General features: G+C 43.0%; 1 protein-coding gene across 1 annotated transcript in view; it reads left to right on the top strand.

The window, feature by feature from the left end:
• Positions 1–27,731, top strand: part of TENM4 (teneurin transmembrane protein 4) — a 640,191-nt gene that overhangs the window by 595,477 nt on the left and 16,983 nt on the right. Inside the window, 5 exon segments of the mRNA XM_078156941.1 lie at positions 8,753–8,925; positions 12,892–13,127; positions 19,919–20,215; positions 23,395–24,007; positions 24,010–25,008. Of these exon segments, the coding sequence (XP_078013067.1) occupies positions 8,753–8,925; positions 12,892–13,127; positions 19,919–20,215; positions 23,395–24,007; positions 24,010–25,008 (2,318 nt within the window).

Genomic DNA, 27,731 nt, shown 5'->3' with positions numbered 1-27,731 from the left:
CTTTTCTCCAAGTCCCAGCTAAGATCCCACCTTCTCCCACCTTCTGCAGGAAGCCTTTCCTGATACCCCTTAATTCAAGTGCCTTCAAAATTTATCTTGGTTATAGCTTGTTTATACATAGTTGTTTGCATGTTGTCATGGATTGTAAGCTCCTTAAGGGCAGGAACTGCCTTTCTTTGTATCCCCAGTGCTTAGCACAGTGCCTGGCACACAGTAGATCTGGTGACTCACTTATTGAGGGAAAATCAGGCAGGGTTTTGGCGTTCAAACACCAGTCAAGAATCAGCTGTGATTGTTCATTTTCTCCAGAATTGGGTAGCATCTGTTTCAAATTTTGGCTCCAGGGGAACAGAGTCAGACAGCTAAGAATGTGTCCTAAGAAGAGATAGCCATGGTCCAAAACAGCTTTGCAAAGTGAGACATGGTGGTCATGGGAATGCTCTTGCTTGTAAGTTTGCCCCAGTGAGTGGCAGGTCCAGATGGGTTTCCTTTCATTCATTCATTCATTCATTCATTCATTCATTCATTCATTCCATAACTCAGCAAAAAAAAAGAAAGCCAACAACAGCAACAACAAAACCACTCATTGGGCATCAGCAGTATTATTTTGTGTTTTGCAGTGGGTTAAGTAAGGCTAGAAGGAATGCAGACAGGTACAAAACAGAGCCCCAAGGATTTTACAGTGTAGAATAAGATATGGAATAGAAAAGCTACCAAATAACGCAGTAAGTGATCTCATTGGAAAGGTATAGACAAGAAATGCTATCTATCTGTGTATCTGTGCTGTATTGCTTCTCACCTGGAATAGAAGACAAATGGTTTCAAGGCTGGAGTACTTTGTCTTTGTATTTCCGGGGTTTAGCACAAGTGGAGTGGGGGATGGGAGGATAGGGGACTAGTACTGTAATTTCATAATTCTGTAGTAGTGAGGAATTCCCTCTACCAGTGTAGAAAAGTATGGACTGCCCAGGGCCACAGAGCCAGTATAGCAACCAAAGTGAGGCTTGAGCCCAAATCTCCCTGACTCCAAAGCCAACTCGTTAGCGCTCTCTCTCTCTCTCACTTTCTCTCTCTCTCTGTCTCTCTCTCTGTCTCTCTCTCTCTCTCTCTCTCTCTCTCTCTCTCTCTCTCTCTCTCTTCTCTCTCTCTCCTCTGTCTGTCTCTCCCCCCTCCCTCTCCCCCCCCCCACATGCTACCTCTTCCCCTGGGCAAAGTCAGTGATTGATAAATAGATGTTGAATTACATCCAGTTGCTGGATTAAAGATGGTGGCTAGCTTGGAATGCCAGTGTAGTAATTCAGGAAATTGTTTGGTACTGGTCACATTAATAGCTTCTCCCCACAGGGATCATTTGTGATTTAGATAGGGTATATCATCATAATCACTAGCATTTATGTGACACTTTAAGGTTTGCAAAACACTTTACAAATACTGTCTCATTTGATCCTAACACAACAACCCTGGGAAGTAGGTATTGTTATTTTGTCCATTTCACAGACGGCAGACAGAGATTAAGGGACTCATCCAGGGTCACACAGCTGTTGTTATTCAGTCATTTTTCAGTTGTGTCTGACTCTTCCTGACCCCATTTGGGGTTTTCTTGGCAAACATACTAAAATGTTTTGCCATTTCCTTCTCTAGCTCATTTTATAGATGAGGAAACTGAGACAAACAGGGTTAAGTGACATGCCCAGGGTCACACAGCTAGTAAGTATCTGTGGGCAGATTTGAACACTATCCACTGTTCCATCCAGCTGACATAAGTGACAGAGAAGAGAACTTAATAACCAGAGCTGTTCACCAGTGAAACTGGCTTCTGTGCGAGGTAGTAAGCTCCCCATCACTGGGGACACTCGGGCAGAGGGAAGATGATAGTGTTTCAGGATGCTGCAGATCCACTTCTTGCACTGAGTGAAAAGTGGGGCTAGATGAACCCTAAGGACCCTTCCAGTTAAGAATTCTTCATGAACATCAAAGTCACTGAAAACCAAATGTCTCTAGAGCCACTGATTAGCAACAAATATTGTCTTAATTCCAGATGTTGAAACTGAGCTGAACAAGCCTCCTTTTGGAGATGGCTGCAGTGTGCCAGCCTGGCAAGCATCAGCCATCTCCTCCATCGTCCCACATAGGACAGGTGCCCAAAGAAAGCCTAAGTGGCCTCCTGGGCACATGGCTGCCTCTGAACGTCTTTAGTCCCTTCCTCTGCAGGAACACCCAGGAAATAGGACGTCTGGGTCAATACTGAAGCTTGGGCCCCCTCCCAAACCTTAGCCTTTATAAACAGGACGACCCAGATTCAGTAGGCATCACAACAGATCTAACCACAGATACTGAGACGGAGCAGTGGCAAGAACCCCAGGCAGCAGCATAATAAACGGATCTACTACTTCTAGCTTTACCTTCCCTGAACCCTATCCAGGAAAAGAGGTTGGATTAATTGATCTCAAAGTCTTTCTAAGCCTCAGAGTCAAATGAGATGGCATACATAAAGTGTTTTGCAAACCTTAAAGCATTATGTAAATGCTAATTATTATTATTCTTATCTTGTTTCATCTTCCTCACAGTATTGGGAAACAGGGTTGCTGTGGGGGAAAGTGTTTTGTAAACTCTGAAATGCTAAATACACATGAATTATTATTATGCCAAGACTCAAGTGTAGGTCTGTAAGTCCCAGAATCCCAGACCTTTGTCAGGAAGGAAGGGATTAGTTAGAAAGATGGGAAGGAAGAGGCCAGAGAGAACACAGAGATCAAGTCCCCATCATTTTCTCCTTGTTAAAATTCACTCAATACCACTGATGCTGCCTCAGCCCAGAGGCAGCCTTGAATATGTTTTCTAATATTCAATAATCCAATTCAGCAAACATTTGGTAAATACCTATAGTGTACCAGGCACTGTGCTTGGTGCTAGAGATACAAAAAGAAAAAATGAAACTGTCCCTGCCCCCAAGACTTTACATTCTACTAGGGCTGGTGGGGGAGGAAAATGGCATGTACACAGGTAAGTCAATACACAATATGTACCAATAAAATGCAAAGTGGTTTTGGTGGGGACACTAACAGAGTAACTCAAGGAAGGCCTTTCATTGCAAGGTTCATTAGAACATAATGTCCTTGAGAGTAGGCATTGTTTCATACTTTGCAGCCAGAGTGCCTGGCACATAGTAGGTCCTTTAAGATGCTTTTTGATGGATCAGGGTGGCCCTGTAGCTGAATTTATGGGGAGTTAGGAGATGGGGGTGAAGAGGAAAAGCATACCAGATGTAGGACACAGCCTGATCAAAGGTGGGAAATAGAATGTTGTCTACAAAGTCAGAGATACCAGAGACACTTAGGAAGGAAAGTGATACTTCCCCCAAGCCTATAGTGTGGGAGAAAGTTTCAGTACTGGGAGTAAGAACACCTGAGTTCAAGTCTTGCCTCTACCACTTATGTGACCTAAATCTCTGAGCCAGAGTTTTGCATCTATAAAGTGGGGGCTGTTGTGAGAATCCGATGAGAAATAGCCACATCATTTATCTTTGTTTTTAATACCTAGGACAGTGCACAGTAGATAATTAGGAGTAGCATGATAGAACTGAATAAATGAATGAAGTACTTATTAAATGCTTGCTGTGTGCACAGCACTGAGGATACATGTAGAAATGATAATCCCTGCTCCCAAAGAGGGGTGGGATGTTGGGGGCAGGTAGCGGGAGACAACACATACTGAAAGTTTCAGTTGCATGTCAGTTAGAAAGGTCTTGTGATCCTTCAAGTAAATGGAACTCAGAGCCCAGAGGTCTGGGTTTGAATTCCACTCCAGATGTGTGCCTTGTAAACCTTTAGGCATTCTAGAAATGGATGCCCTTGTGTTAATCATAAGAGAAGGGGGGAGGAATAAGGGCCCAAGGAATAATATATTTCCAAGGCAAAAGCAATTGACAGAAATAATGGGCGTGTGTATTAAAAAAAAAAAAGCAATGCCTGTTGCATTTGCAAGTGAGTGCTAAAGGCTATTATTCAGACCTGATTTTTATACTTCATCTGCCCTTAATTAAAAATAATAATAAAAATGTTAATAGCATACTTGCTCTCCCATCTCACATCCCCATCTACAGTAGGGTAGTGAAAACATTAGATGCTAGCATGTGACCTTTGGGAAATACTTAAGGAAGACACCCCAAATAAACTACTGGTAACATATTATCAAAGCCACAATATAATTACTGAAGATCGTGGAATCATTGGTTGGAAGGCACCTACTACTTGGTTCACACAGGCAGTAAGTAAAAGAGCTGGGATTGAATCCAGTTCAGTATAGTGTTCTTAATCTGCCACCCTGCCTATGGGTCTTTAACCTGGGGTCCAAGATTTTGGGGGATCTGTGAACTTGGATGGGGGGAAAATGACATCTCTATCCCATTATGCCCATTTTACAGTTGAGGTATCTGAGGCAAAGAGAGAGCGAGTGCCTTGTCCAGGGTCAAATGGCTATTAAGTCTCTGAGGCTGAATTTCCAGACCCAACACTTTATCCACCGTGCCACCGGCTGCTTTTTAAAAGGCACTTTGCTATTCATTTTCTTATTTTAACCTTTCAGAACTCCTATGGGCTTTGAGCATTAATCTGCCTATTTTGCAGATGAGAAAACTAAGGCTCAAAGGTGAAATGATATGCTTATGATTATACAGTGAGCCTGTGAATAACTCCCCAGGGTAGGTTAATAAGAGTCGCTCACATCTATATTGCCGTGTAAGGTTGACAAAGACCCTTTCCTCATTAATCTATATAGTGCAGGTAATGTTATCTCCACTTTACAAGAGAAGAAACTGAGGCCTCTGGTCTCACGGGTATCCCTGAGTCATCAAACTTTTTGCATTAGAAGAGACCTCAGATGTCAGAGGCATATCCTCTCTTCTAATGCAAAAAGTTTGATGACCCAGGGAAGGCAGGTGGTAAGGGAAGGAGAATGAGGGTATCCGTAGCTTCATTTGTACCACCCAGAGACCTCTGAAGGAATCTCAGTGCAATCCTTCCCAGTAGGAAGTAGAAAGTGGAATGGACCCCTTTGGCTGCTCTAACATCTTTCCAGCTTCACTGATTCTCTCTCATGAGCTCCGCCCTAAGGTTAGGCTATGTTTGCTTCACTGGAGATGCCAAAACATTCAACCCTCCCGTCACTGGCGCCCGTCTTCTTCAGTGCTAACAAGCACATTGGGAAGCAGGAAGATGGTGCTGTTCTCAATACTTGAGTCTCCTGACTCTTGTTTCAGGCCCCGGTGTGGTCATGTGTCTGCAAGAATTACAGTAGTAATGAGAAAGAGGAGAAGGAGGAGGGGAATAAATGGAAAGAAGAAAGAGAAAGGGGAGGAAGAGGAAAAAGAAGGAGGAGGAGGAAATAAAATTGAAAGAAATAAGCTTTATTAAATTCCTCCTATGACTAGGCACTGTGCTAAGCTCTTTATAAATATTATCTCATTTGATCCTCATGAGAGCTCTGCAAGACAGATGCTGTTATTAACCCCATTATACAGTTGGAGAAGCTCAGGCAAATAGAGGTTAAGTGAATTGCCCAGGGTCGAACAGCTAAGCGTCTGAGACAGATTTGAATTCAGGTCTTCCGGACTCCAGGCCCAGTGACATAATCACTGTTCCACCTGTCTGACACATCTGCAGAGCCCTTTACAGTTAATAAAACATTTTCTTTACAACAGCCTTGTATTATTATCCCCTTTTTACAGATTAGGAAAATAAAGGCTCAGAGAAATTAAGTGATTTGCCCAGGGTCATGTAGCTAATTTGTGAGAAAATATGAGTGTCTGTAAGACTGGCAAGTCTGAGGATGAGTTCATGCTCCTGTACTCCTATACTCCTATACTCCCTACTCCTATAGTCAAAGCCCCTATCTTTCTTGGCCCAGGGTAAAAGGTTTTCAGTAACAAACTTGGTGCTGGCTCTAATGTTGACACTACTTTTTTCTGTAGTGGACCTCATCCATCTCAATGCTTTCCGTAACCTAATAATTAAAAGGAAAAAAAGCCACTCACTCTCACACTGCAATCTTCTCCTGATCCAAAGAAAAAGATAACCTAATTTTTCTCCCAAGACCCTAAGACCCTCATACCGTATGATGTCCCTGGAAGGTAGGTAAATGTCTGCATCTGGGAAATCATAAAATCATAGGATCAGTATCTGGAAGAAAACTTTGAGATACTCTGACTTATCCAAAGATGGACAAACTAAGGTACGAGGGGGTAAAGAGAGAGACAGAGACAGAGAGAGCAGTTACTTGCATGAAATCACCCAGGTAGTAAGTAACACAGTCAGGAGTAGATTATTGTCAAGTGACTGAAGGACTGTCATATGCAAGAGACATTGCATGCAGGGAAAAAGCAGAATCAATGGGTAAGGTTGCAGAGATAGATTTCAGCTGGATCTAAGAAAGAACTTCTTAACAACTGTTGTCCTCCTCATTTCCCCAGTGAAATATAAACTCCTTGAGGGGAGGGATAGCATTTCTCTTTTTATATTACCATCATCTAGTGCAGGGCCTTGATCAGGGTACATTCGTAATACATGTTTGTTTAATTGAATTGAATTGAATTGAATAATTAAAGCTGTCCAACAATGGAATGGCCTACCTCATAAGTTAATGAACCATTGAAGGTCTTTGAGCAGAGGCAGGATTACCACTTGTCAGGAATGATGTAGAATGAATTCATGTGTCAGGTAGAGATTAAACTAGGACTTTCGGGTATCACCTCCACTTCAGGGATTCCATTAGATTTCCAAAATTTCTTAGGCCTGACAGTCTTCCTCACCCCCACTTGTTCCTGCAATTCCCAGATGGCAAGAGTAAGAGAACTCAGTGCATTATTGGTGGAGTTGTGAGCTGATCCAACCATTCAGAAGAGCAAGTCGGAACTATGCCCAAAGGGCTATAAAAATGTGCATACCCTTTGACCCAGCAATACCACTTCTAGGGCTGTATCCCAAAGAGATCATACAAATGGGAAAAGGACCCACACGTACAAAAATATTTATAGCAGCTCTTTTTGTGTTGGCAAAGAATTGGAAATTGAGGGGATACCCATCAGTTGGGGAATGGCTGAGTAAGTTGTGGTATATAAATGTAATGGAATACTGTTGTGCTATAAGAAATGATGAGCAGGCAGACTTCAGAAAAACCTGTAAAGACTTAAATGAACTGATGCTGAGTGAAGTGAGCAGAACCAAGACAATGTTATACACAGTAACAGCCACAATGTGTGATGATTAACTTTGGTAGACTTAGCTTTTCTTAGCAGTGCAAGGATCTAAGACATCTCCAAAGGTCTCATGACCTGTCTACATCCAAAGAAAGAGCTATGGAGTCTGAACACAGATCAAAGCATGCTATTTGCTCTCTCTCTTTTTTGTTTTTATGTTGTTTTGTTTTTTGTTTCTTCTTTCTTGTGATTTCCCCCATTGGTTCTTATTCTTTACAACATGACTAATGTGAAAACAGGTTCAATATGAATGCATAGGTAGAGCCTGTATCAGATTACACGCCATCTTGGGGTAAGGGGAGGGAAGAGATGGAGAAAAAATTTGGAACTCAAAATCTTATGGAAGTGAGTGTTAAAAACTAAAAATAAATAATTTTTTAAAAAGAATAAGAGAACTCCAGTGTACACCTACAGCTTACATGCTCAGGAACCCCTTCTTCACCCCAGTAGGTGGTCATCTCCTTGGCAGCATTAAACCCCTGGCCTTCAGTTCTCAGAGGGAGCCTGTGGCATAATTGAGCTTAGGACTCAGACCTGGGCAGAATCTACATGTGAGGAAATATTTTTACATGTTAAATATGCAAAATGTCCCATCACAAGGAACTGCAGCAAGGTAGTACAGTGGATGGAACATAGGGCCTGGAGTCAGCAAGACCTGAGTCAAGACCTGAGTTCAAATCCAGCCTCAGTCACTTACCCTCTGTTTGTCTTAGTTTTCTCAACTGTAAAATGGGGATAATAAAAGTACTTATGTCCCAGGGCTGTTGTGAGAATCGAATGAGATAATATCTGTAAAGCACCTTGTAAAACTTAAAGCATTATGTAAATGCTAGCTATTTAAATCGTGAGGACAGTAGGGATGACACGCTTCTTGGAATCACCATTCTTAGTTCCAGGATAACATAGTACAACATAAACCAGAAACATGACTTCCATCTACACCATCCCCAGCAAGGGATCCATCCATCTTCTCTTGAACACCCTGTTGAGGTGGAAGGGTGTGCCTCGTTAGTTACCTCTGGAGGCAGCTCATTCCGGCCAGCGCAGCTCTGATTGTTATTTGTATGTGCTTAGCACATAGTGAGCTCTTGTTAAATTCATCTTCATTTATTCGTTCACTGGGTGATCTGGAAGCCACTCAGAAGCATATGGGTGGGACTGATGCCCTGTGTGTTTTATTGACCTGCCTCGTGCTTTTCTCCCCAACCAGCAGTGTATGAATAAGTTACTTTCTCTAGAACTTAAAGTTTACATAACCACCTTGTGAGGCAGAAAGTACAAGTATTATTATGCCCATTTTGCAGATGAGAAAATTAAGGCCCAGGGAGAGGCTATGACCTGCCCCTGGTCTGATAGCTAGCAAGCAGGAGAGCAGGGATTTAAATCCAGGTCTCCCAATTCCAAAGCCTATGTTCTTCTCCTACTCCTCCGCACTGCCTCAAGACAGCTGCTTCTCATCTGTTTGTCACTCATGAGTCAGCCCACTCCTCTGGTTTGCAGGTATGACAGCTTTGGCCGCCTGACAAATGTGACATTCCCCACTGGCCAAGTGAGCAGCTTCCGAAGCGATACAGACAGCTCAGTGCACGTCCAGGTGGAAACTTCCAGCAAAGATGACGTGACCATAACCACCAACCTGTCAGCTTCCGGTGCCTTCTACACGCTGCTACAGGGTAAGTTGAGGGTCAGGGTAGTCTCGGGGACTCTCAGGAAGAAAGAAGTGGGGGTGGCCCAGCAGAAAACACATTTCTTCTGCCAAAGAAGTTGGTTTCATAAGATTTAGACCTAGAAGGGAGGAACTTTCCAGCTCCCACTCGTTTTACAGGTGAGGAAACTGAGGCCCAGAGAGGGGGGAAATGATTTTCCTAAGGTCACCCCGGCAGTAAGCCACATAGCTGGGATTCAAATTCCATTGCCATGGATGCCAAAACCAGTTTCTTTGAAACTTCTCTTGTGGCTTGCATCAAAAGTATGCATACACACACACACATAGAGTGGCTTGCATCAAAAGTGTGCATACACACACACACACATAACACACACATAGAGTGGCTTGCATCAAAAGTATGCATACACACACACACAGAGTGGCTTGCATCAAAAGTATGCATACACACTCATGCGTGCGCACATACACATGCGCGCACACATATACACACACAGAATGGCTTGCATCAAAAGTATGCATACACACACATGTATGTGCACATACACACATATACACGCGTGCGCACACGTATGCATACACACACACAGAGTCAGCCGAGTTCCTGGATGGCCCAGACCAGTCTGAGTCCTTTGACCCCTCAGCCTGACACTTCTGAGCAGTACCTCTCAGGTGGTATTGTCATGTTCTATTCTCATCTGAACAAAGGCTGAAGCATCTGTTAGCTCCTAATGCAGCTGACTTCATTACTCTGCCTTTCTAATGGCTTCCAGATTAAAGACACTTTCACACAGATGCAGACAGGGAGCAGCAGAGGGAATAGGAAAGAGCTCCCCTAATTATGAAAGGGGTTTGGCTTTGGAGGAGTCTCCCTTGCTGCTTAGAAGAAAGTTCATTTGTGCCTTTGGAGGAGCCCAGAGAAAAAGGCTTCTGATTTAAGGTGTATAATTTTATTATTAAAATGCTGTTATCATAGGTTCATAGATAGAGAGCCAGAAAGGCCATTGAGTCCAACCGCTTCATTCTACAGGTGAGGAAATTGAAGCCCAGAGAGGTTAAAGGAGTTACCCAGGGTCACACAGCTAGTGAAGCCTTGGACCTGAATTCAGACGTGACCTCAGACACTTACTAGCTGGGTGACCCTGGGCAAATCACTTAACCTTTCTCTGTCTCAGTTTCCTAGTTAGCAAAATGGGAATGATAACAGCACCTACCTCCCAGGGTTCCTGTGAGGATCAAATAAGATAATATTTGTAAAATGCTTAGCACAGTGCCTCACGTGTATTAGGTACTGTAAAAATGCTAGCTATTAATGGTAGTAATAAGTTATCTGAGGCTGGATTTGAGCCTATGTCTTCCTGACCCTAAGTACTAATGCCCTAACATTATGTTTTTCATCCCTACAGTTAATAAAGCCCTTCACAGTTTATGAAGTACTTTTCAGATCCATTATTTAACATGATCCTCACAATATTCCCATTTTACATATGGGTAAACAGAAGCTCAGTGAAGTGCCATGACCTGTCCACAGTCAGAAGGTGGCAAGATATGAGCAATCCTAGGTCTTCTGACCCCAGGTTTTCCATTAATTCTGGTAACTTAGCTTGTTCTTCAAAACCTGTCTTGACTACAGCTACCTCCATGCTCAGGAGTGTAAAGTTTTACCTTCTTTTACCCTCACCACACTGCCTTCTCACACCATGGTACCTTTGGTGAGATCATGAGATGAATCTGGAGCACAGACCACTGGGCTTGAAGTCACAAAGCCCTGGATTTGAAATTCTTCTCTGCTACTTGTTAACTGTGTGTTGGGGCAAGGTTCTTTACCCCTCCCTGCCTTATTTTCCTTACCTATAAAATAAGGGAGTTGGCCTATGGAAACTCTAAGGTTGCTTTCCAGCTTTGAATTGGTGACTCTATAATTTAAGTGACTGATGAGAAAAGACACAATTTAATCACATTTTTTTAGGAAAAAGGATATTCTTGTCATCATATCACTAATAATGAGTAGTAAGTAGGTTTCCCTTTTAAGATGGTACCTAATAAGTCTTTTAAAGCTGTGATTGGTTGTTTTTTGTTTTGTTTTATTGTTTTGGGGTTTTTTTTTTCAACCTGTCTTTCCATGGGCCTCTTTACGGAAAGTAGGTTAATAGTCATTCAAACTAAAATTTTAAATTCTGATGAAAATGTTGAAAATATGTTTTATTATTTATTTTTATCCATCATCTACCTATGATGGGGGTCTCAAATAGTGATGAATATAGAGTAGGTCCTCAGTAAACAAATCATAGAATGTCAGATCTGAAATCATACTTAGAACACAGAATAGAAGAACACAGAAAAGAGAATTTGGAGCCAGTAGGAACCTTTGACCATAAAATGTTCAATCGTTAAATGTAGGACATAGAATTTTAGAGCACAGAATACAAGAACACAGAAAATAGGAATTTGGAGCCGGGGGGAACTTTTGACCATAGAATGTTCAAACATTAAATGTGAGACATAGAATTTTAGAACACTGAATACAAAATATTAGAGCTGGAAGGGACCAGGAGGAAATGATCTGAGAGGAAGGATAATATGATAGAGTACCGGACCTAGAATCGGGAATCTCAGATTAAATCTTGCTTCACACATTTGCGAGGTACATGGCTACTGGCAAATGACTTAATTTCTCAAAGCCTGTAAAATGAGGATGATACTACTACCATTACTATCTATTTTATAAGTTGTAAGGAATGAGTTTTGCAAACCTGAAAGTGATATGTGTATATATGTATATCACTTTCAGGTTTGCAAAACTCCTTCCATATATGTGTGTATGTGTATACACATATGTATATATTAGTTACTACATGTATATAAATACATATGCACATATCTATACATATGCATATCCATACACATCTATATATGTGCACACACACAAAGGCACCTAGGTGGCACAGTGGAGATAGAATATTGGGCCTGGAATCAGGAAGACCTGAGTTCGAATTTGGCCTCAGACATTTACTAGCTGTGTGACCCTGAGCAAGTCACTCAGTTTATCTGTAAAATGAGCTGGAGAAAGAAATGGCAAACCACTCCAGTATCTTTGACAAGAAAACCCCAAATGGAGTCATGAAGAGTCGGACATGACTAAAAAAAGACTGAGCAGCAATATATCCATATAATCTATGTGTGTATATTTTTATCTGTCTATATACATTACTGCTTAAGTTAGAACCAGAAGGACCCTCCAAGCTCATTAAGCCCAGGAGTTCTTAACCTATGGTCTATGAAACTTGTTTTTGTTGATATTTCAATAATTATATGCCAATATAACTGGTTTTCTTTTTAATCCTGTGTATTTTATTTTTGCACTTAACATTATTCTGAGAAGTCCCTAGGCTTCACCTGACTGCTAAAGGTGTCCATAACACAAAAAAGGTTAAAAACTCCTATCCTAGCCCAAATCCCTTGTCTGACAGATAAGAAACTGAAGCCTAGAGGATTAAAGTGATTTGCCCAAGACTCAATGGGACCTGGAGTAAGGAAAACCTGAATTCAGATTCTGACTCAGAAGCTTACTGTGTGACTCTGGACAAGTCACTTAATCTCTGTTTGCTTTAGTTTTCCCATCTGTAGAATGTGGATGATAATAGTACCTTCCTTCTAAAATTATAGTGAGGCTCAAATGAGGTAAGATCTGTAAAGCACTTTGCAAACCTTAAAGTATTATATAAATGCTAGTTATTAAATGTGTTGTTACACAGCAAATGAGTGGCAGGACCAGGGCTAGAACCCCAGTGTGTGTGGGCCCAGTCCAGTGTTCTTTCCATTATACTTCATTGCTACATGTTGATTGGTTGATTAATTATTGGGTAGCTATTAGAACAATTCTCCAGTTTGTTTAAAGAAAGCACCCACCTGCCACGTGCTGCCCCATGCTACCTGTTTTAATAGAGCTTCACTGTCTCTGCTCTTCCCACAGACCAAGTGCGAAATAGCTACTACCTAGGTGCTGATGGCTCCCTGAGGTTGATGCTGGCCAATGGGATGGAAGTGGCCTTACAGACTGAGCCCCACCTTCTGGCTGGCACCGTCAACCCCACAGTGGGCAAGAGGAACGTGACCCTGCCCATCGACAATGGGCTCAACCTTGTGGAATGGAGACAGCGCAAAGAGCAGGCCAGGGGTCAGGTCACTGTCTTCGGACGCCGGCTACGGGTAAGCAAGTGGATCCTTTAAGACCATCTAGTTCAGACTGTTCATTTTGCAGATGAGGAAAATAAGGGCCAGAAAAGTAGTGCAGTGTATAGAGGGCCAGAGTTAGAATCAGAGTGGCCTAAATTTGAATCCAGCCATAGGCGCTTACTTGCTGTGTGACCCTGGGCAAGTGTCTTAACCTCTTTCTGCCTCAGTTTCCTATTTTGTAAAATGAGGATTATAATAGCACCCTCTTCTCAGGGTTGTTGGGAAGATTAAATGAGATATTACATATAAAGCATTTTGCAATTCTTAAAATGCTATACAAACTCTAGCTATTATTGTTATTAGTTGTTATATAGTAACTATTGATGAATTAGTCATCAATAATTACGTGATTATTTATTATTACTGTTATTATATTAAGTGACCTAATCAAGTGACTGGTCACACATGTGGCAAGTTTTGGAACAAGGATGAACTCAGGTTCTCTGACAACAAATCCAGGTTTCTTTCTTCCAGACCATGTGATCTGAGGTCAGTGAGTTTTTTTTAAAAAATATTTTTTATAACTCTGTTTCATTACATTTGGTTTCCTTTGTCATTCTACATTTTTGATTTTGTGCATTTAAAAATATGATTCTGATAAGTCCGTAGGCTTATCCTTTGGTGTGCTAAAAGGGGTCCATGGGACAAAAAAAGGATAAGAACCCCTGCCTCTGAAGGGTGCATAATCTTGGATTTTCCTAAGAACAGTCATATCCAGTCAGTCAGTAAACTGTTATTAAGTACCTGCTTTGCACCAGATACTGAATTAAATGCTGGGGATATAAAGAGAAGTGAAAAACAACCCTTGTGGGCAGCTAGGTGGCGCAGTGGATAGAGCACCGGCCCTGAAGTCAGGAGGACCTGAGTTCAAATTTGACCTCAGACCAAATGCTTGACACTTACTAGCTGTGTGACCCTGGGCAAGTCACTTAACCCCAGTTGCCTTTAAAAAAAAAAACCCTCGCTCTCAAGAAGTTTACAAGCTAATAAGGGGAGAGACAACCTGCCAAAAAAAAAAAACCACAATGTACAAGCGTGATATAAACAGAATAAATTGGAGATAGTCAATATTGAGCCAAAAGAGAGACACATTTAGGGCTGTACCCTGGTGAAGTTCTGTTTTGAGCACTTTGAGTTCCACGTGGTGGCAGAACATTTTGAGTGGGATCTCAGGCAGGTAACTACAGATGCCAGGATATAGTCCAGGAGATGGTTGAGGGCTGAAGGTATAGATTTGGGGGTCATCTGTTCAGAGGAGATAATTAGATCCATGGGAAAGGGTGTAGAGGCAGACAGGAAGGTAGCCTGGGACATTGGCTGAGAGGATGCCAAGGCTTAGGGAGCAGGAGATAACAAACCAATGAAGGAGACTGAGAAGGAGTGACCTAATATGCAGAAGGAAAATGAGAAGAGAGGAGGATCCCAGAGTACAAGAGAGGACAGACTGCCTAGTGGTATCAAATGCAACAAAAGGTCAACCAAAATGAACACTGAGAAGAGGTTTAAGTAATCCTAAAGGATCATAAATTTATCTGGAAGAGAAATGAAAGGTCATCTAGTCCAGTCCCCTCCCCATTTTACAGATGAGAAAACTGAGGCCCAGAGAGTTAACGTATTACATCTCGTTCTCTTTCCAGCATCATTGGTAACCTTTGAGAAAGTCACTTCAGGGGCAGCTAAGTGGTGCAGTAGATAGAGCACCGGCCCTGAAATCAGAAGGACCTGAGTTCAAATCCAGCCTCAGACCAAACACTTGATACTTACTAGCTGTGTGACCCTGGGCAAGTCACTTACCCCAATTGCCTAAAAAGAAAAAAGGCAGCTAGGTAGTGCAGTGGATAGAGCACCAGCCCTAAAGTCAGGAGGACCTGAGTTCAAATCTGGCCTGAGACCTTGATGCTTACTAGCTGTGTGACCCTAGGCAAGTCACTTAACCTCAATTGCCAAAAAAAAAAAAAGTCGTTTCAGTCAAGGAGCCAGATTGCAAGGAATTGAGAAGAGAATTGGGAGGTGAGACACTAAAGTCATCTAGAGGTAGTAATTTTTTTTAGGAGTTTATCAGTTAAAAAGAGGAAAGGATTAGGAGCACAATTGGAGAGGATGAAAATCAAAGAAAGGACTTGTTTTTGTTTTCTCAATATAGAGGAGATATGAGCATTTTTGTTGGGAATAGGAATCAGGGAAGGATTGTAGGTGAGGGGATGATTGTTGGGACAAATCCCCAGAGTAGGAGCCATGATCAAGGTACAAGAGGAAGGGTTGGCTTTGGCTCCAACATGTAATAGCTGTGCAGCCTAGGGGAAGGAACGATACTTTCCCTGAGCCTCAGTTTCCTTATCCATAAAAAGGAATTCTAATGCTTTTCCTCCTTAATAAGATTGGTGCAGAAGGCACTTTGTAAAAACTGTGAGTGCCATAGGAATGTGAATTGTTGTTATTCTTATCAATATTGGTGTTGTCTTTGTTACAGTAACCATTCATGCTTTTGATGGGGTTTTCAATCAGATGGTCTTTAAGATTCCTTCCAGCTCCTGTGATTCTAAGTTGGCTAGAAACGCATAGCCACTAGAATACTGTCTGAAATTAAAACATTATTGGGGGTAGGTGAGGGGGCAGCCCTCCCAATAACGTAACTCATTTTTTACAGGCAGGAACTTTTTAATAAAGAAGGATGTAAAATAATCTCTCTGCTGCCAGCATGGTTCCCAAGCTATCTGCTTAATTCAGTTTTATTTATTCAGCCACAGAGCTGACACACAGTCTTGCAAGAGCCCCAGCTAAGAGATAACCACTCCCTCCCTCATCTCCAAAGCAGTGGGCAGTCAGGGCTGGACATTACTGAAGAGTCTTGAAGGATGACACAGCTAATGGTCCCCTACACTAATGGAAGCTGTCCCTCCCCACCCAGCATTCTCAGTGTTTCCACCAGGAGCCCAGCCCCTGCCTCCTGTGTTCTCAGCATCAATACTTATGCCTCATGGAAATTCTATGCTACGATATTTTTTATCTCCACAATTGTGTCTGATTACCCCTGAGAAGACAGCCTTATTACAGCCGTGCCATCCTGGTCTCTACAGTTAGGCTTGTCTCAGCATTTTCATTATAAATCCTCATTTTCAGGGCTTTGTAACTTGGACAGGCAGAGCTTGGGGTGGGAATGAGTCGGGTTGGGGGGGGGGGGCGTGCCACACACACACATCTTTGCCTGCTTAGAGCTGTTCCTCTGCCATTTTTCTAAGTTGGAGGACTCAGAGGGAAGAGGGGAAGATTAGCAAATTGGGAAAGGTTTAGTGTATTCTTCTGGGATTCCAAAGAGCCCCTCTTTTAAACGGGTAGAGAGTTGCATAAAGTCCTCAGCATTCAGAACAAGGTCTTAGAAGGGACTCTTTTAAAACCTGTTTTCCCACCAAGAAGGATTGAAATGGCTTAAGAGATGGACTATGGTGGGAAACCAAGTATTACTATCTGTGTCCAGATCTGCCTTCTGTACTCAAGCCAGCCAAAAAACAATTCAGCCTGACACTTGTCTTGCTCCTTTGAGGTCATGTGGTGTAATTTATCACTATTAATTAGACTTTTTTTTAAGGCAACAGAGTGTAGTAGAAAGAGCATTGGCTTGGAGTTAAAAGGCCTGGGTTTAAGCCATGGTTTCAATACTTAATAGTGTTGTGGTGACCTTAGACCAAGGATATTTCTCTTCAAGCCTCAGTTTCCTTATTTTTAAAATGAGAGGGTTAGAATAGATAATCTCTAAAGTCCCTTGGGAGTCCCAGAATTCTTAGGGGTAAAAGGTAGCTTCTTATCTTTAGCAATCCTCAGGACAAATACCAAAAATAATAATTGTGACTATATTTTACGCATACATATGTACATATATGTTTATGTATTTTATGTATACATATATATATGTACAGTCTCATATATATGACTATAATTATGACTATATATATTTATATAGCACCCACTACATGGCAGGCTCTGTACCGAGTAGTTTACAATCATTATCTCATTTGAAGACTAGGTGGCACAGCGGATAGTGCACTGGGCCTGGAGTCAGAAAGACATGAGTTCTGTTCTGCCCTCAGACGCTAGCTGTGTGATCTTTGGCAAGTTGCTGCCTCAGTTTCCTTATCTGTAAAAATAATAATAGCGCCTATCTCCCAAGAGTGTTGAAGAAATATGATGAGTTAATATTTATAAATTGCTGTATAAATGCTAGTTGTTATTATTAGCTAATGGTAATCATAACAGCTAGTACTAGCTATTATTAGCTAAGGATAATAATTAATAATAGCTGGTCCTAGATAATAATAATATTATTATCAGCTTATAATAATCTAATGCTAGCTATTATTATTAGCTAGTGATAATAATAACTAATGCTAGCTGTTAATTGGTGTAGGTATTATCCTCATTTTACAGATAAGGAGACTGAGGCTGAGAAGTGATTTGTCCTAGGATTACTCAGCTACTAGTATCTGAAACAGGATTTGAAGCCAGATATTCCTTATTTCAAGTCCAGTGTTCTTTCCTTTGGGTCACATGAGAAAGTTAGGGTGAGGCTATTGGCGTTCAGAGGCTTTGAATACCAGGCAAAGAAATTTACTTTTACTTGGTAAGAAATAAGAAGATGCTAAAGACTTTTAATTGAGAGAAACCAGATTGACCTATGATAAAAATTATTCTGACAAAAAAAAACCGTTCTAGTGGTGAGAGTGTACATGAGATGTCCTATGACCATTTTGCTAATCAAGTGAGAGAAATCAGAGCTCTGGGGTCTCTTGGATTTTTCTCACTTGTCTTCCTTATAGTCAGTAACTCTAGAAGTCAGAGACTTCTAGAGCTCAAAGGAACCTCTAGACATGGTGGAAAAGGCAGAATTTTTATTTAAAATCAGGCCTTTCTTGAAAGATCTGTGATTTTTTTTTTCTAACTGTGGGCACTTTCACTACCGCACACTGCAAACTTCCCATCTCTTAGTACATGGCTTTCTAAAGCTGCCATGGCCAGACAATCTCATTTAATTAGTAGAAAGCATGGTATCTCAGATAAAGCACAAGACTTGGAGTCAGGAAACTTGGGTTTGAATCCTGACTCCTTCCTCTGTATATGTTTTTTGCTTTTCTGGGTCACCTTCCTTGTCTGTAAAATGGGTATAGTAATGATTACATAACCTGCCTTCCCAGATTTGTTGTGAGAGACAATTTGCAAGCTTAATGCACTGGAGAAATGGGAGCTGTCATTGGCAGTCCCCTATTGATGTCTTCCCATCCATTTCTTTGAGGAGCATCCCCAAAGGGATCTTGGAGAGGTCACTAGGGATGGTCCTTCCAGTCATTGCCTGGCACAGACACTGAGGAGCAGCCAAGTCCCCAAGATCAGCATATGATTGGAGCAGTCCAATCCCTTCCAGAACATTGCCCCAGCATGCAATTCAGTTTCCTTTGAAAGCCAAAAAAGCAGGGGATCCCAAAGGAATAGCAGTAAATCACAGCTTTCAGATTTTAATAAAGAAGTGGAATTTTGCATCCTATTTCTATATTTCTGACTAACCCCATAGGTATCAGCCTGTGCCGCCAGTGACATATTGCACAGGGCCCTGTAGCTTAAACACTGGGGCCTGTTTAGAATTTCCCAGCTGGATACATGCAGCCTTCTGGCTCATTTTCTTTCCCTCATATTAGCGCCTGATTCTTTGATAACTGTTTCGTAAGCTCCCTATTGAGGGGACGAGAATGTTCTAAAGAGTACTGGGCTTTGGAATCCCATGATCGATCTGAATTTAGGTTTTACTCTTTACCAGCCTTAAGACCTCGCAGAAATCATGAGCCTCCATTAAACTCAGCTTTCTCAGCTGAAAATGGGGGTAATAATCTTTGCACTATCTACCCCAGCACTCCTTGTAAACTAGAACATGCCATAGAAACATAGAGTAATGCATAACTGTATCCTAGAAGAATATTGGGCTACAAAGCGAGAGGGCTGGTTCGAGTTCCAGTTCAGTCATTAAATTGCTGTGGGACATTGGTCAAGTCACTTGAACCCTCTGACCTTTCCTCCTACATAAAATGAAGGCCATGGAGGCAAGTCCTCTAAGGTCCCCAGAAGCCCCAGAATGCTATTATTTTATAAGTCTAGGGTCCCTTCCTTCATGACATGACTTCAACCCTAAAGATACTAGGGAACTTAAACCCTCAATGCTGTACAAAGGGTGCTAGGCATGCAGTCAGAAGACCAGAGTTTATATCCCAGCTCTTCTATAGCCTGCCTATGTGACCTCTCCTTTCTGGGTCGCTGTTTCTCCTTCTGTGAAATGAAGGTATCTATCCGGGTGGCCATTCCTCTTCTGATGTCCTAATCATCATTGTCATTATTCTGGTTATCAGAGCTGAGATTTATTTATCGCTTGAAGGTTTGCAAAGCTCTTTATACAGGTTAACTTATTTGGTCCTCGCAACTACCCTGAGATAGCTACTATTATCCCCATTTTACAGATGAGAAAACTGAGTCTAAGAAAGGTTAAGTGACTTGCCAGGGTCACACAGCTAATATATGTGTGAGGCTGGAGTCAAACTTAGATCTTCCTGATTCTAAGGCCCACACGGACTGGCTAGCATTCTATTTTTAAGGTCCCTTCTGCCTGTGTCCTATGTTGTTATATTCTATATTCTAAGTCTCTAACGTGCCATGTTCTAAGATCCTCTCTAGATTAACCGTCTGGGAATTGGGATCCACACTGATTTCTCTCTCTACCATTTCTTCAGGTTCACAACCGAAACCTCCTGTCCCTGGACTTTGATCGAGTGACTCGGACAGAGAAGATCTACGATGACCACCGGAAGTTTACACTTCGGATCCTGTATGACCAGGCTGGAAGGCCCAGTCTCTGGTCCCCCAGCAGCAGGCTGAATGGCGTCAACGTGACCTACTCCCCAGGCGGCCACATCGCCGGCATCCAGCGGGGCACCATGTCAGAAAGGATGGAGTATGACCAGGCGGGCCGTATCACATCCAGGATCTTTGCCGACGGGAAGTCCTGGAGCTACACTTACCTAGAGAAGGCAAGGGTCTTCTTCACTGACCTCTTCTGGGGAGGCTCTTAGGCCAGTCTGATGACTGGGGCATGCTTTGCAGAAGTTGTGGTTCAGAGGAAAGTGCGCCCGGGTCCAAATCCCAGCTCTGATACTTCCTAGATCGTGGCGCAGCAGATGGAGTGCCGGGCCTATAGTCAGGAACATTCATCTTCCTGAGTTCAAATCTGGCCTCAGACACATGCTAGCTGTGTGACCCTGGGCAAGTCACTTAACTCTGTTTGCCTCAGTTTCCTCATCTGTCAAATGAGCTAGAAAAAAAATGGCAAACTACTCATTACCTTTGCCAAGAAAATAACAAAAGTGGTCATGAAGAGTCAGACATGACTGAAAAATGCTTAACAAAAGCTTATGTGATCAGGAGCCAGTCACTTAACTTGTCTAAGTCTTGGTTTTCTTATCTGGAATAGCTAGTACTTGTATATCACTTTAGGGTTTGCAGAAGACTGTTACATTTATCATCTCATTTGGTAATATTTCTGCTGCCTACTTTGTAGGGTTGTTGGGAAGAAAATATTTTGCGAACCTTAAAGAGCAATTGAAATATGAGCAATTTCGCTTTGGTACTCCTTCAGGTGTATTACCAATTAATAAAAGAGCATTGGGCTTGGGACGTCTGGGTTCAAAATGTGGCCCTGATCATTAATGATCTGTGTGACCTTGGACAAATCACTTCGCATCAATGGTCTCCAGCTTCCTCATCTATAAAATGGGAATAATAACAATAATAAGAATAGTTATACTACCTGCTTCGTGGTGTTATGGTGAAAAAAAAACACTCTGCAAACTTCCAGTCACTCTACAAATGAATTATTGTGTTGGTGATAGTGATTATCATTGTTTCTGGGGCACCTGCTCCGTGCACAGCCCAGCTCTGTGTTGGACACTGTGGGAGACACAGCAGTGAAATAAGACCCAGTCTCAGCCCTTTCAGTGCTTAGGTTCAGTGCTTTGGGGTTGGGAGGTGAGTTATGGACTAGGCCAAGGGAGGGGGCAGCCTGCATCCTCGAGGCCACATGTGACCCTCTAGGTCCTCAAGTGCAGCCGTGACTGAATCAAAGGCCTCGAGGCCACACGTTCCCCAGCCCAGACTAGGTGGGTATGGTATAAACTTGAGAATGAGAGCTGCAAAGGAGAGAACCAAGCAGAAGGCTAGGAGAGTTTTGAAAAGGAGAGAAATTGCAAAAATGAGGAGTCCTCCACAAATTTAACTGTCCTTGTCAGAGAAAAAAAAATTTTATTGATGTTGGTTTAGAAAAACTATCTATATATGAGCCCATTCTGTCTTAGTAGTCATTGTTATTTAGTTATTTTCAGTCATGTGCAACTCTTTGTGATCTGTTTTAGGGTTCTGGGGGGCAAAAATGCTGGAGTGGTTTTCCATTTCCTTCTCTAGCTCATTTTACAGATGAAGAAACTGAGGCAGAGTTAAATGACTTGCCCAGGGTCCCACAGATAGTAAGTGTCTGAGGCTGGATTTGAACTCAGGAAGATGAGTCTTTCTGACTAGAAAGTTTCTGAGCGTGGATTTGAACTCAGGTCCTCCTAACTCCAAGACCAGCACTCTATCTGCTGTGCCAAATCCCTTAGAGCTTGTGTCAAAAAAGCCAAATCCAGGTGAACCTCTCAGAGAAGCACGGGTACATCTCCCAAGAGGCTTCATCTGGGGCCACTGAAAAAGAAGCAACCTTTTAAGCCTTGAGAATCTTCGAGAGCAAGAATCACCATCCATGGCTGACAGTAGTATCACCTTCAGAATTTCAAACCCTTGGGGCAGAAAGGAGACTTCCGGGGAAGCAGATTTTAACGCTTTGTAAGGAAAAACTTCCTGTGGGCCACAGCTCTTGTTCAGTGGCATGTGCTCTCTCAATGCAACCTGGGCAGCACAGAGAGCTAGATTTGGAGTCCAGTTTTGATTTGTAAGGGGGGGGGGTCACAGAGAGAACTAGAGGTGTCCAGGCTGGGGCTGGAGGACTGTTGGTGGGGACCCTGTAGAGCAATTCCCTACCAAGAGGATGAGCTCTCTTCCAACTTAGAGAGTTTTTAATTCTGTGATTTACTCATGGGGGAATGGGAAAGAATGTGCTTTTCTGTATTTTAATGGAAGGAGAGAACTGAGAATCACTAGGGACTGGGGGAGGCAATTTTTCTTTGCTCACACATGGATAGCCTATCCTGGGCACTCTGCTGTATCTTTCCCCTTGTACTTTGCTTCTCTTTGGGAATTTGTCTTGGTACAATTTGACTTAGGAGACCACATGGATTGTTGGTTGATACCAATATTCTTTCAGAAAACATTTATCGGATGCCGAATGTGTCTAGAGCACTGTGCTGGCCCGTGGATGAAGTATAAAGTTTAGCCAAGACAGAGAGCCTGCTTTCATAGCACTTGCTATGAAATACAAACTGAAATACAAACATGGGTTTGTATTTCATATCACAATCTGATATGACAGATTTATTAGAGAGGCACAAGCGGAGAACTAGGTGCAGTCTGAACATGAAAGGCTCATTACCGAGGGGAGACATCGTGGCAGGCTTCCTAGAAGAGGTAGCATTAAATTTTCTTTCATTCGTTCATTCAACAAACATTTGTTAAATACCTACTTTGTGCAGAATGTTGTACTAGGTAGTCAGCTAGATTAAAAAAAAAATTAGATGAGGCATGCTCACTGCCTCATGTTACTCACAGCCCAGTAGGCAGATAAGACACCAACACACACAACTATAATGTAACATAAACATGCTAGAGAAGTACAAAATGAAGTGTTATGTGGTGCCAGAGGGGACCAGGGACCATAGACTCATAAATGTAGAGTTGAAAGGGACCTCAGAAACTAATGGGAAGGTTATTGCCACTAGGGGAATCGGGAGAGTCCATGTGAATTAAAGTTTAAAGCATCAATAGAAGTTCAGCAGGTAAAGGGGGAGAGGAAGGACATAGGTAAGAACATGAATAAAGCCATAACGGTGAGAATGCACAGAGCGTGGCCAGGGAGGGAGAGCGCAGACTGTAGTCTGCCTAGGCCTGAGGGTATGTGAAAGCATGGAAAGTGAAGTTAAGGGTAGAAAAAATAAGATCTAGGTTCTCTCTTGTAATCACCCCCTTCCTCCTCTTTCTCACCCTGTTTTCCTTTCTTCTTCTCCAGTCCATGGTGTTGCTTCTTCACAGCCAACGACAATACATCTTTGAATTTGACAAGAATGACCGCCTGTCCTCCGTGACCATGCCCAACGTGGCCCGGCAGACTCTGGAAACCATCCGTTCCATCGGTTACTATCGTAATGTCTACCGGCCCCCCGAGGGCAACGCCTCAGTCATCCAAGACTTCACCGAGGACGGGCACCTCCTCCACACCTTTTATTTGGGCACAGGCCGGAGGGTGATCTATAAATATGGGAAGCTGTCGAAGCTGGCCGAGATGCTGTATGACACCACGAAGATTGGCTTCACTTACGACGAGACAGCGGGCATGCTCAAGACTATCAACTTACAGAATGAAGGGTTCACGTGTACCATCCGCTACCGGCAAATCGGTCCCCTGATTGACCGCCAGATCTTCCGGTTCACAGAGGAAGGGATGGTGAACGCCCGCTTTGACTACAACTATGACAACAGCTTCCGGGTGACGAGCATGCAGGCTGTGATCAATGAGACCCCACTGCCCATTGACCTCTACCGCTATGATGATGTGTCAGGAAAGACCGAGCAGTTTGGCAAGTTTGGGGTCATTTACTATGACATTAACCAGATCATCACCACGCGGTCATGACCCACACCAAGCACTTTGACGCGTACGGGAGGATGAAAGAGGTCCAGTATGAGATATTCCGGTCCCTCATGTACTGGATGACCGTGCAGTATGACAATATGGGACGGGTGGTGAAGAAGGAGCTGAAGGTGGGGCCGTATGCCAACACTACTCGCTACTCCTATGAGTATGACGCTGACGGACAGCTCCAGACAGTGTCGATCAATGACAAGCCCCTCTGGCGCTACAGCTACGACCTCAACGGGAACCTGCACCTGCTGAGCCCCGGGAACAGCGCCCGCCTCACCCCGCTAAGGTATGACCTCAGAGATCGGATCACCAGGCTGGGTGATGTCCAGTACAAGATGGATGAAGACGGCTTCCTGAGGCAGAGGGGCAGCGATGTGTTTGAGTATAACTCGGCAGGCCTGCTCATTAAGGCGTACAACCGGGCTAGCGGATGGAGCGTGAGGTACCGCTACGATGGGCTGGGGAGGAGGGTGTCCAGCAAGACGAGCCATGGCCACCACCTCCAGTTCTTCTACGCAGATCTGACCAACCCCACCAAGGTCACCCATTTATACAACCATTCCAGCTCGGAGATCGCATCCCTCTACTATGACCTCCAGGGTCACCTGTTTGCCATGGAGCTCAGCAGTGGAGATGAATTCTACATCGCCTGTGACAACATCGGGACCCCACTGGCGGTATTCAGCGGGACCGGCTTGATGATCAAGCAGATCTTGTACACTGCTTACGGGGAGATCTACATGGACACCAACCCGAACTTCCAGGTCATCATTGGCTACCATGGGGGCCTCTATGATCCACTCACCAAGCTCATCCACATGGGAAAGAGAGATTACGATGTGCTGGCCGGTCGGTGGACCAGCCCAGACCATGACATGTGGAAGCGCCTCAGGAGCAACAATATCATGCCCTTCAACCTCTATATGTTTAAAAACAACAACCCCATCAGCAACTCTCAGGATATCAAGTGCTACATGACGGGTGAGTTTTTCATTTGTTTCTCTCTCTCACTAAGTGACTCATAAGATGGTGCCTCTATGAGTGGAACTCGTAGTTCTCGATGGAACTCAAAGTGCTCTGAAAATACTTTTCAGCAGAGTCAGACTGCATCTGTCTGAGTCCTAAGATCCCTTTTTAAGGGATCCCCACTATCAGCTAGCTCTGTGACAAAATAATAATAATTATAACTAACATTTGTATAGCACCTTAAGGTTTGCAAAGTGCTTTGCAAACATTAACTCATTTTATTCCCTCCGCAATCCTAAGAGGTTTAATAATTTAATAATATGTTATTATCCCCATTTTATAGGTGAGGAGACTAAAACAGAGCTTAAGCAACTTGCCTGGCGCTCTATGCACTGTGCCACCTCGCTGCCTCTAGACAAATCATTTCATTTCTCAGGGCTTCAGTTTCCTCTTGTGAAAAATGAAGAAGGTCTGATTAGATGATCTCTGTGGTCACTTCCATCTCTAAAATTCTATTATATAACATTCTGTCTTCTTGGTCCTTTCCAGCTCTCACATTTTATATTGTGTTATAATAATGCTGTAGTAAGCTAGGTGGAGCCATAGTGCACCAAGCACTGGGCCTGGAGTCAGGAAGAGCTCAAATCTGGCCTCAGATACTTACCAGCCATGTGACCCTGGACAAGTCACTTAACTTTCCTCTACCTCAGTCTTCTCAACTGTAAAATGGGGATAATTCTCCCCAGGGTTGTTGTGAGAAGAAAATTAGATAGTTGTGAAGTGCTTACTCCAGTGCCTGGCCTATAATAGGTGCTTAAGAAATACTTTGTTTCCTTTCTTTCTTCTAGTCTATTCTAGAGTCCCTCCCAGCTCTGACATTCCGTGTTCTAAGGCACCTCCCAGCTCTGACGTTCTGTGTTCTAAGGCCCTTCCAGCTCTGACATTCTGCTTTCTTTTTTTTAATAGAATTTTTTCCAATTATATGTAAAGAAAGTTTTCAACATTCACTTTTTTTAAGATTTTGAGTTCCAGACTTTTTCCTCCCTCCCTCCCTTCCTGCCTCCCCAAGACGACGATACGTGTGCAGTCATATTCAGCATATCTCTTCATTAGTCATGACATTCCATGTTCTAAGAACCCTCCCAGCTCTGATCTATTCTGCATCTTCAGGCCCTCCTGGGTCTCACGTCCTGTGCCCCATGAGAAGAAAAAGGAGCAGGAGGAGGGGAAGGGGAGGAGAGACGAAAAGGTCGTTACTTTTGAAGGGCCTGTTGTTAAACATGAATATTTTAGCAATTGTACACTTCATGGTGGGAAGCTTTGCTGCCAGCCTTGGAAAAACCTGATGGATGGAGCTGACATTTCCATTACATCCGTCTGCATTAAGCACTCCTCTTGCCATGCCCTCAAATGAGTTTACTGTGAAATGTGTTGGCAGGTTACTGTAGCTGGAAAAAAACCCTCAATGTGATATGAAATGTACTTTTCTGTCAGAGGAAAGGAAAAAAAAGTTGTCACTGCCTCTTGGCAAATAAATTAGTCTCTTTTTCCCTTTCTCTCCTCACCAGCCTTCCCCCTACACACACACACACACACACACACACACACACACACACACACACACACAAAATGTCCCTTGACCGTTTAATAAAAATATATTTTCTACAGAGAAAGTAGATTCTTCAGGGTGTGCTGTGGTGTAAAGAGCCATGTAATTCAGGGACATCTGAGCAGCTAAGTAGTCTAGTGGGTAAAACACTGGACCTAAAGTCATGAAGCCCTGAGTTCAAATCCATCCCCAGACACTAGCTGTATGACCCTGGGCAAGTCACTAAACCATCATCTGCCTCAGTTTCCTCATCTGTAATATGGGGATAATAAAAGCACTTACCTCCCATGATTGTCATAAGGATCAAATGAGATAATATTTGTAAAGTACTTTGCAAACCTATATAGTATAAATGCTTATCACCATCATTTTTTTTAGTTTTGATTCTATCACTGATTTAGTGTGTGACCTTAGGGGAGACAACCTCCCTGGACTTCAGTTTTCTTATCTGTGAAATGAGAGTTGATCAAAATGAACTCTAAGGTCCCTTCCAATACTAGGGTCCCCTGCTTCTTGGGTAAGAATCTGATCCCATTTTTCTCAGCTTCTGAGGTGCCCCCTGATCCTTCCCTTACCTGAGTATATAAGAATCCCACACTGTGGCCACATGTCAGAATGGGCTAGTCTGGTCTCTGCCCACCCTAGGCCTCAATCCATGGAGGATATTTCTCTTAGGAGGGAGGGAGCACCCTTGCCAGGATGCTCACCAGATGTCCTGGTTCTTCCTTAGGAAATCAGCCTCCATGAGCTGAGGGTGCAAGTCCTCAGTGTTTGGGATTCTTGGAATCCTAGAATCTCAGGGTTAGAAGGTTCTCAAAGTTAGGGGACACTTGTTCAGGTATGGATTAGACTAAAGTCTGTTCCAACTCAGAGGTCCTAGGATTCTGTGACATCAGAAGTCAGTGCGTCCAATCCTCTCTGGAACGTTCCTAACATCCCACCGTTGCTTAAGGAATCCATAACCCCCCACAGCACACCCCATTCCTCTTTGGGACATCTCTATACAAAGCCAAAGCTGGTCTCCCTTTTACCCGCACCCACTGCTACCGGTTTTCCCCCTAGGGCCAAGCAGGAAAAGTCTAATCCCTCTTTAACCTGGCAGCCTTTCAGATACTTGAAGACAACTACC

The sequence above is a fragment of the Phascolarctos cinereus genome, unplaced genomic scaffold, assembly GCF_003287225.1.
Source record: "Phascolarctos cinereus isolate Bilbo 61053 unplaced genomic scaffold, phaCin_HiC Scaffold_726;HRSCAF=1367, whole genome shotgun sequence".
Lineage (NCBI taxonomy): Eukaryota > Metazoa > Chordata > Mammalia > Diprotodontia > Phascolarctidae > Phascolarctos > Phascolarctos cinereus.
The sequence above is the reverse complement of the archived record's forward strand: the minus strand, read 5'-3'. Positions and strand labels throughout refer to the sequence as shown.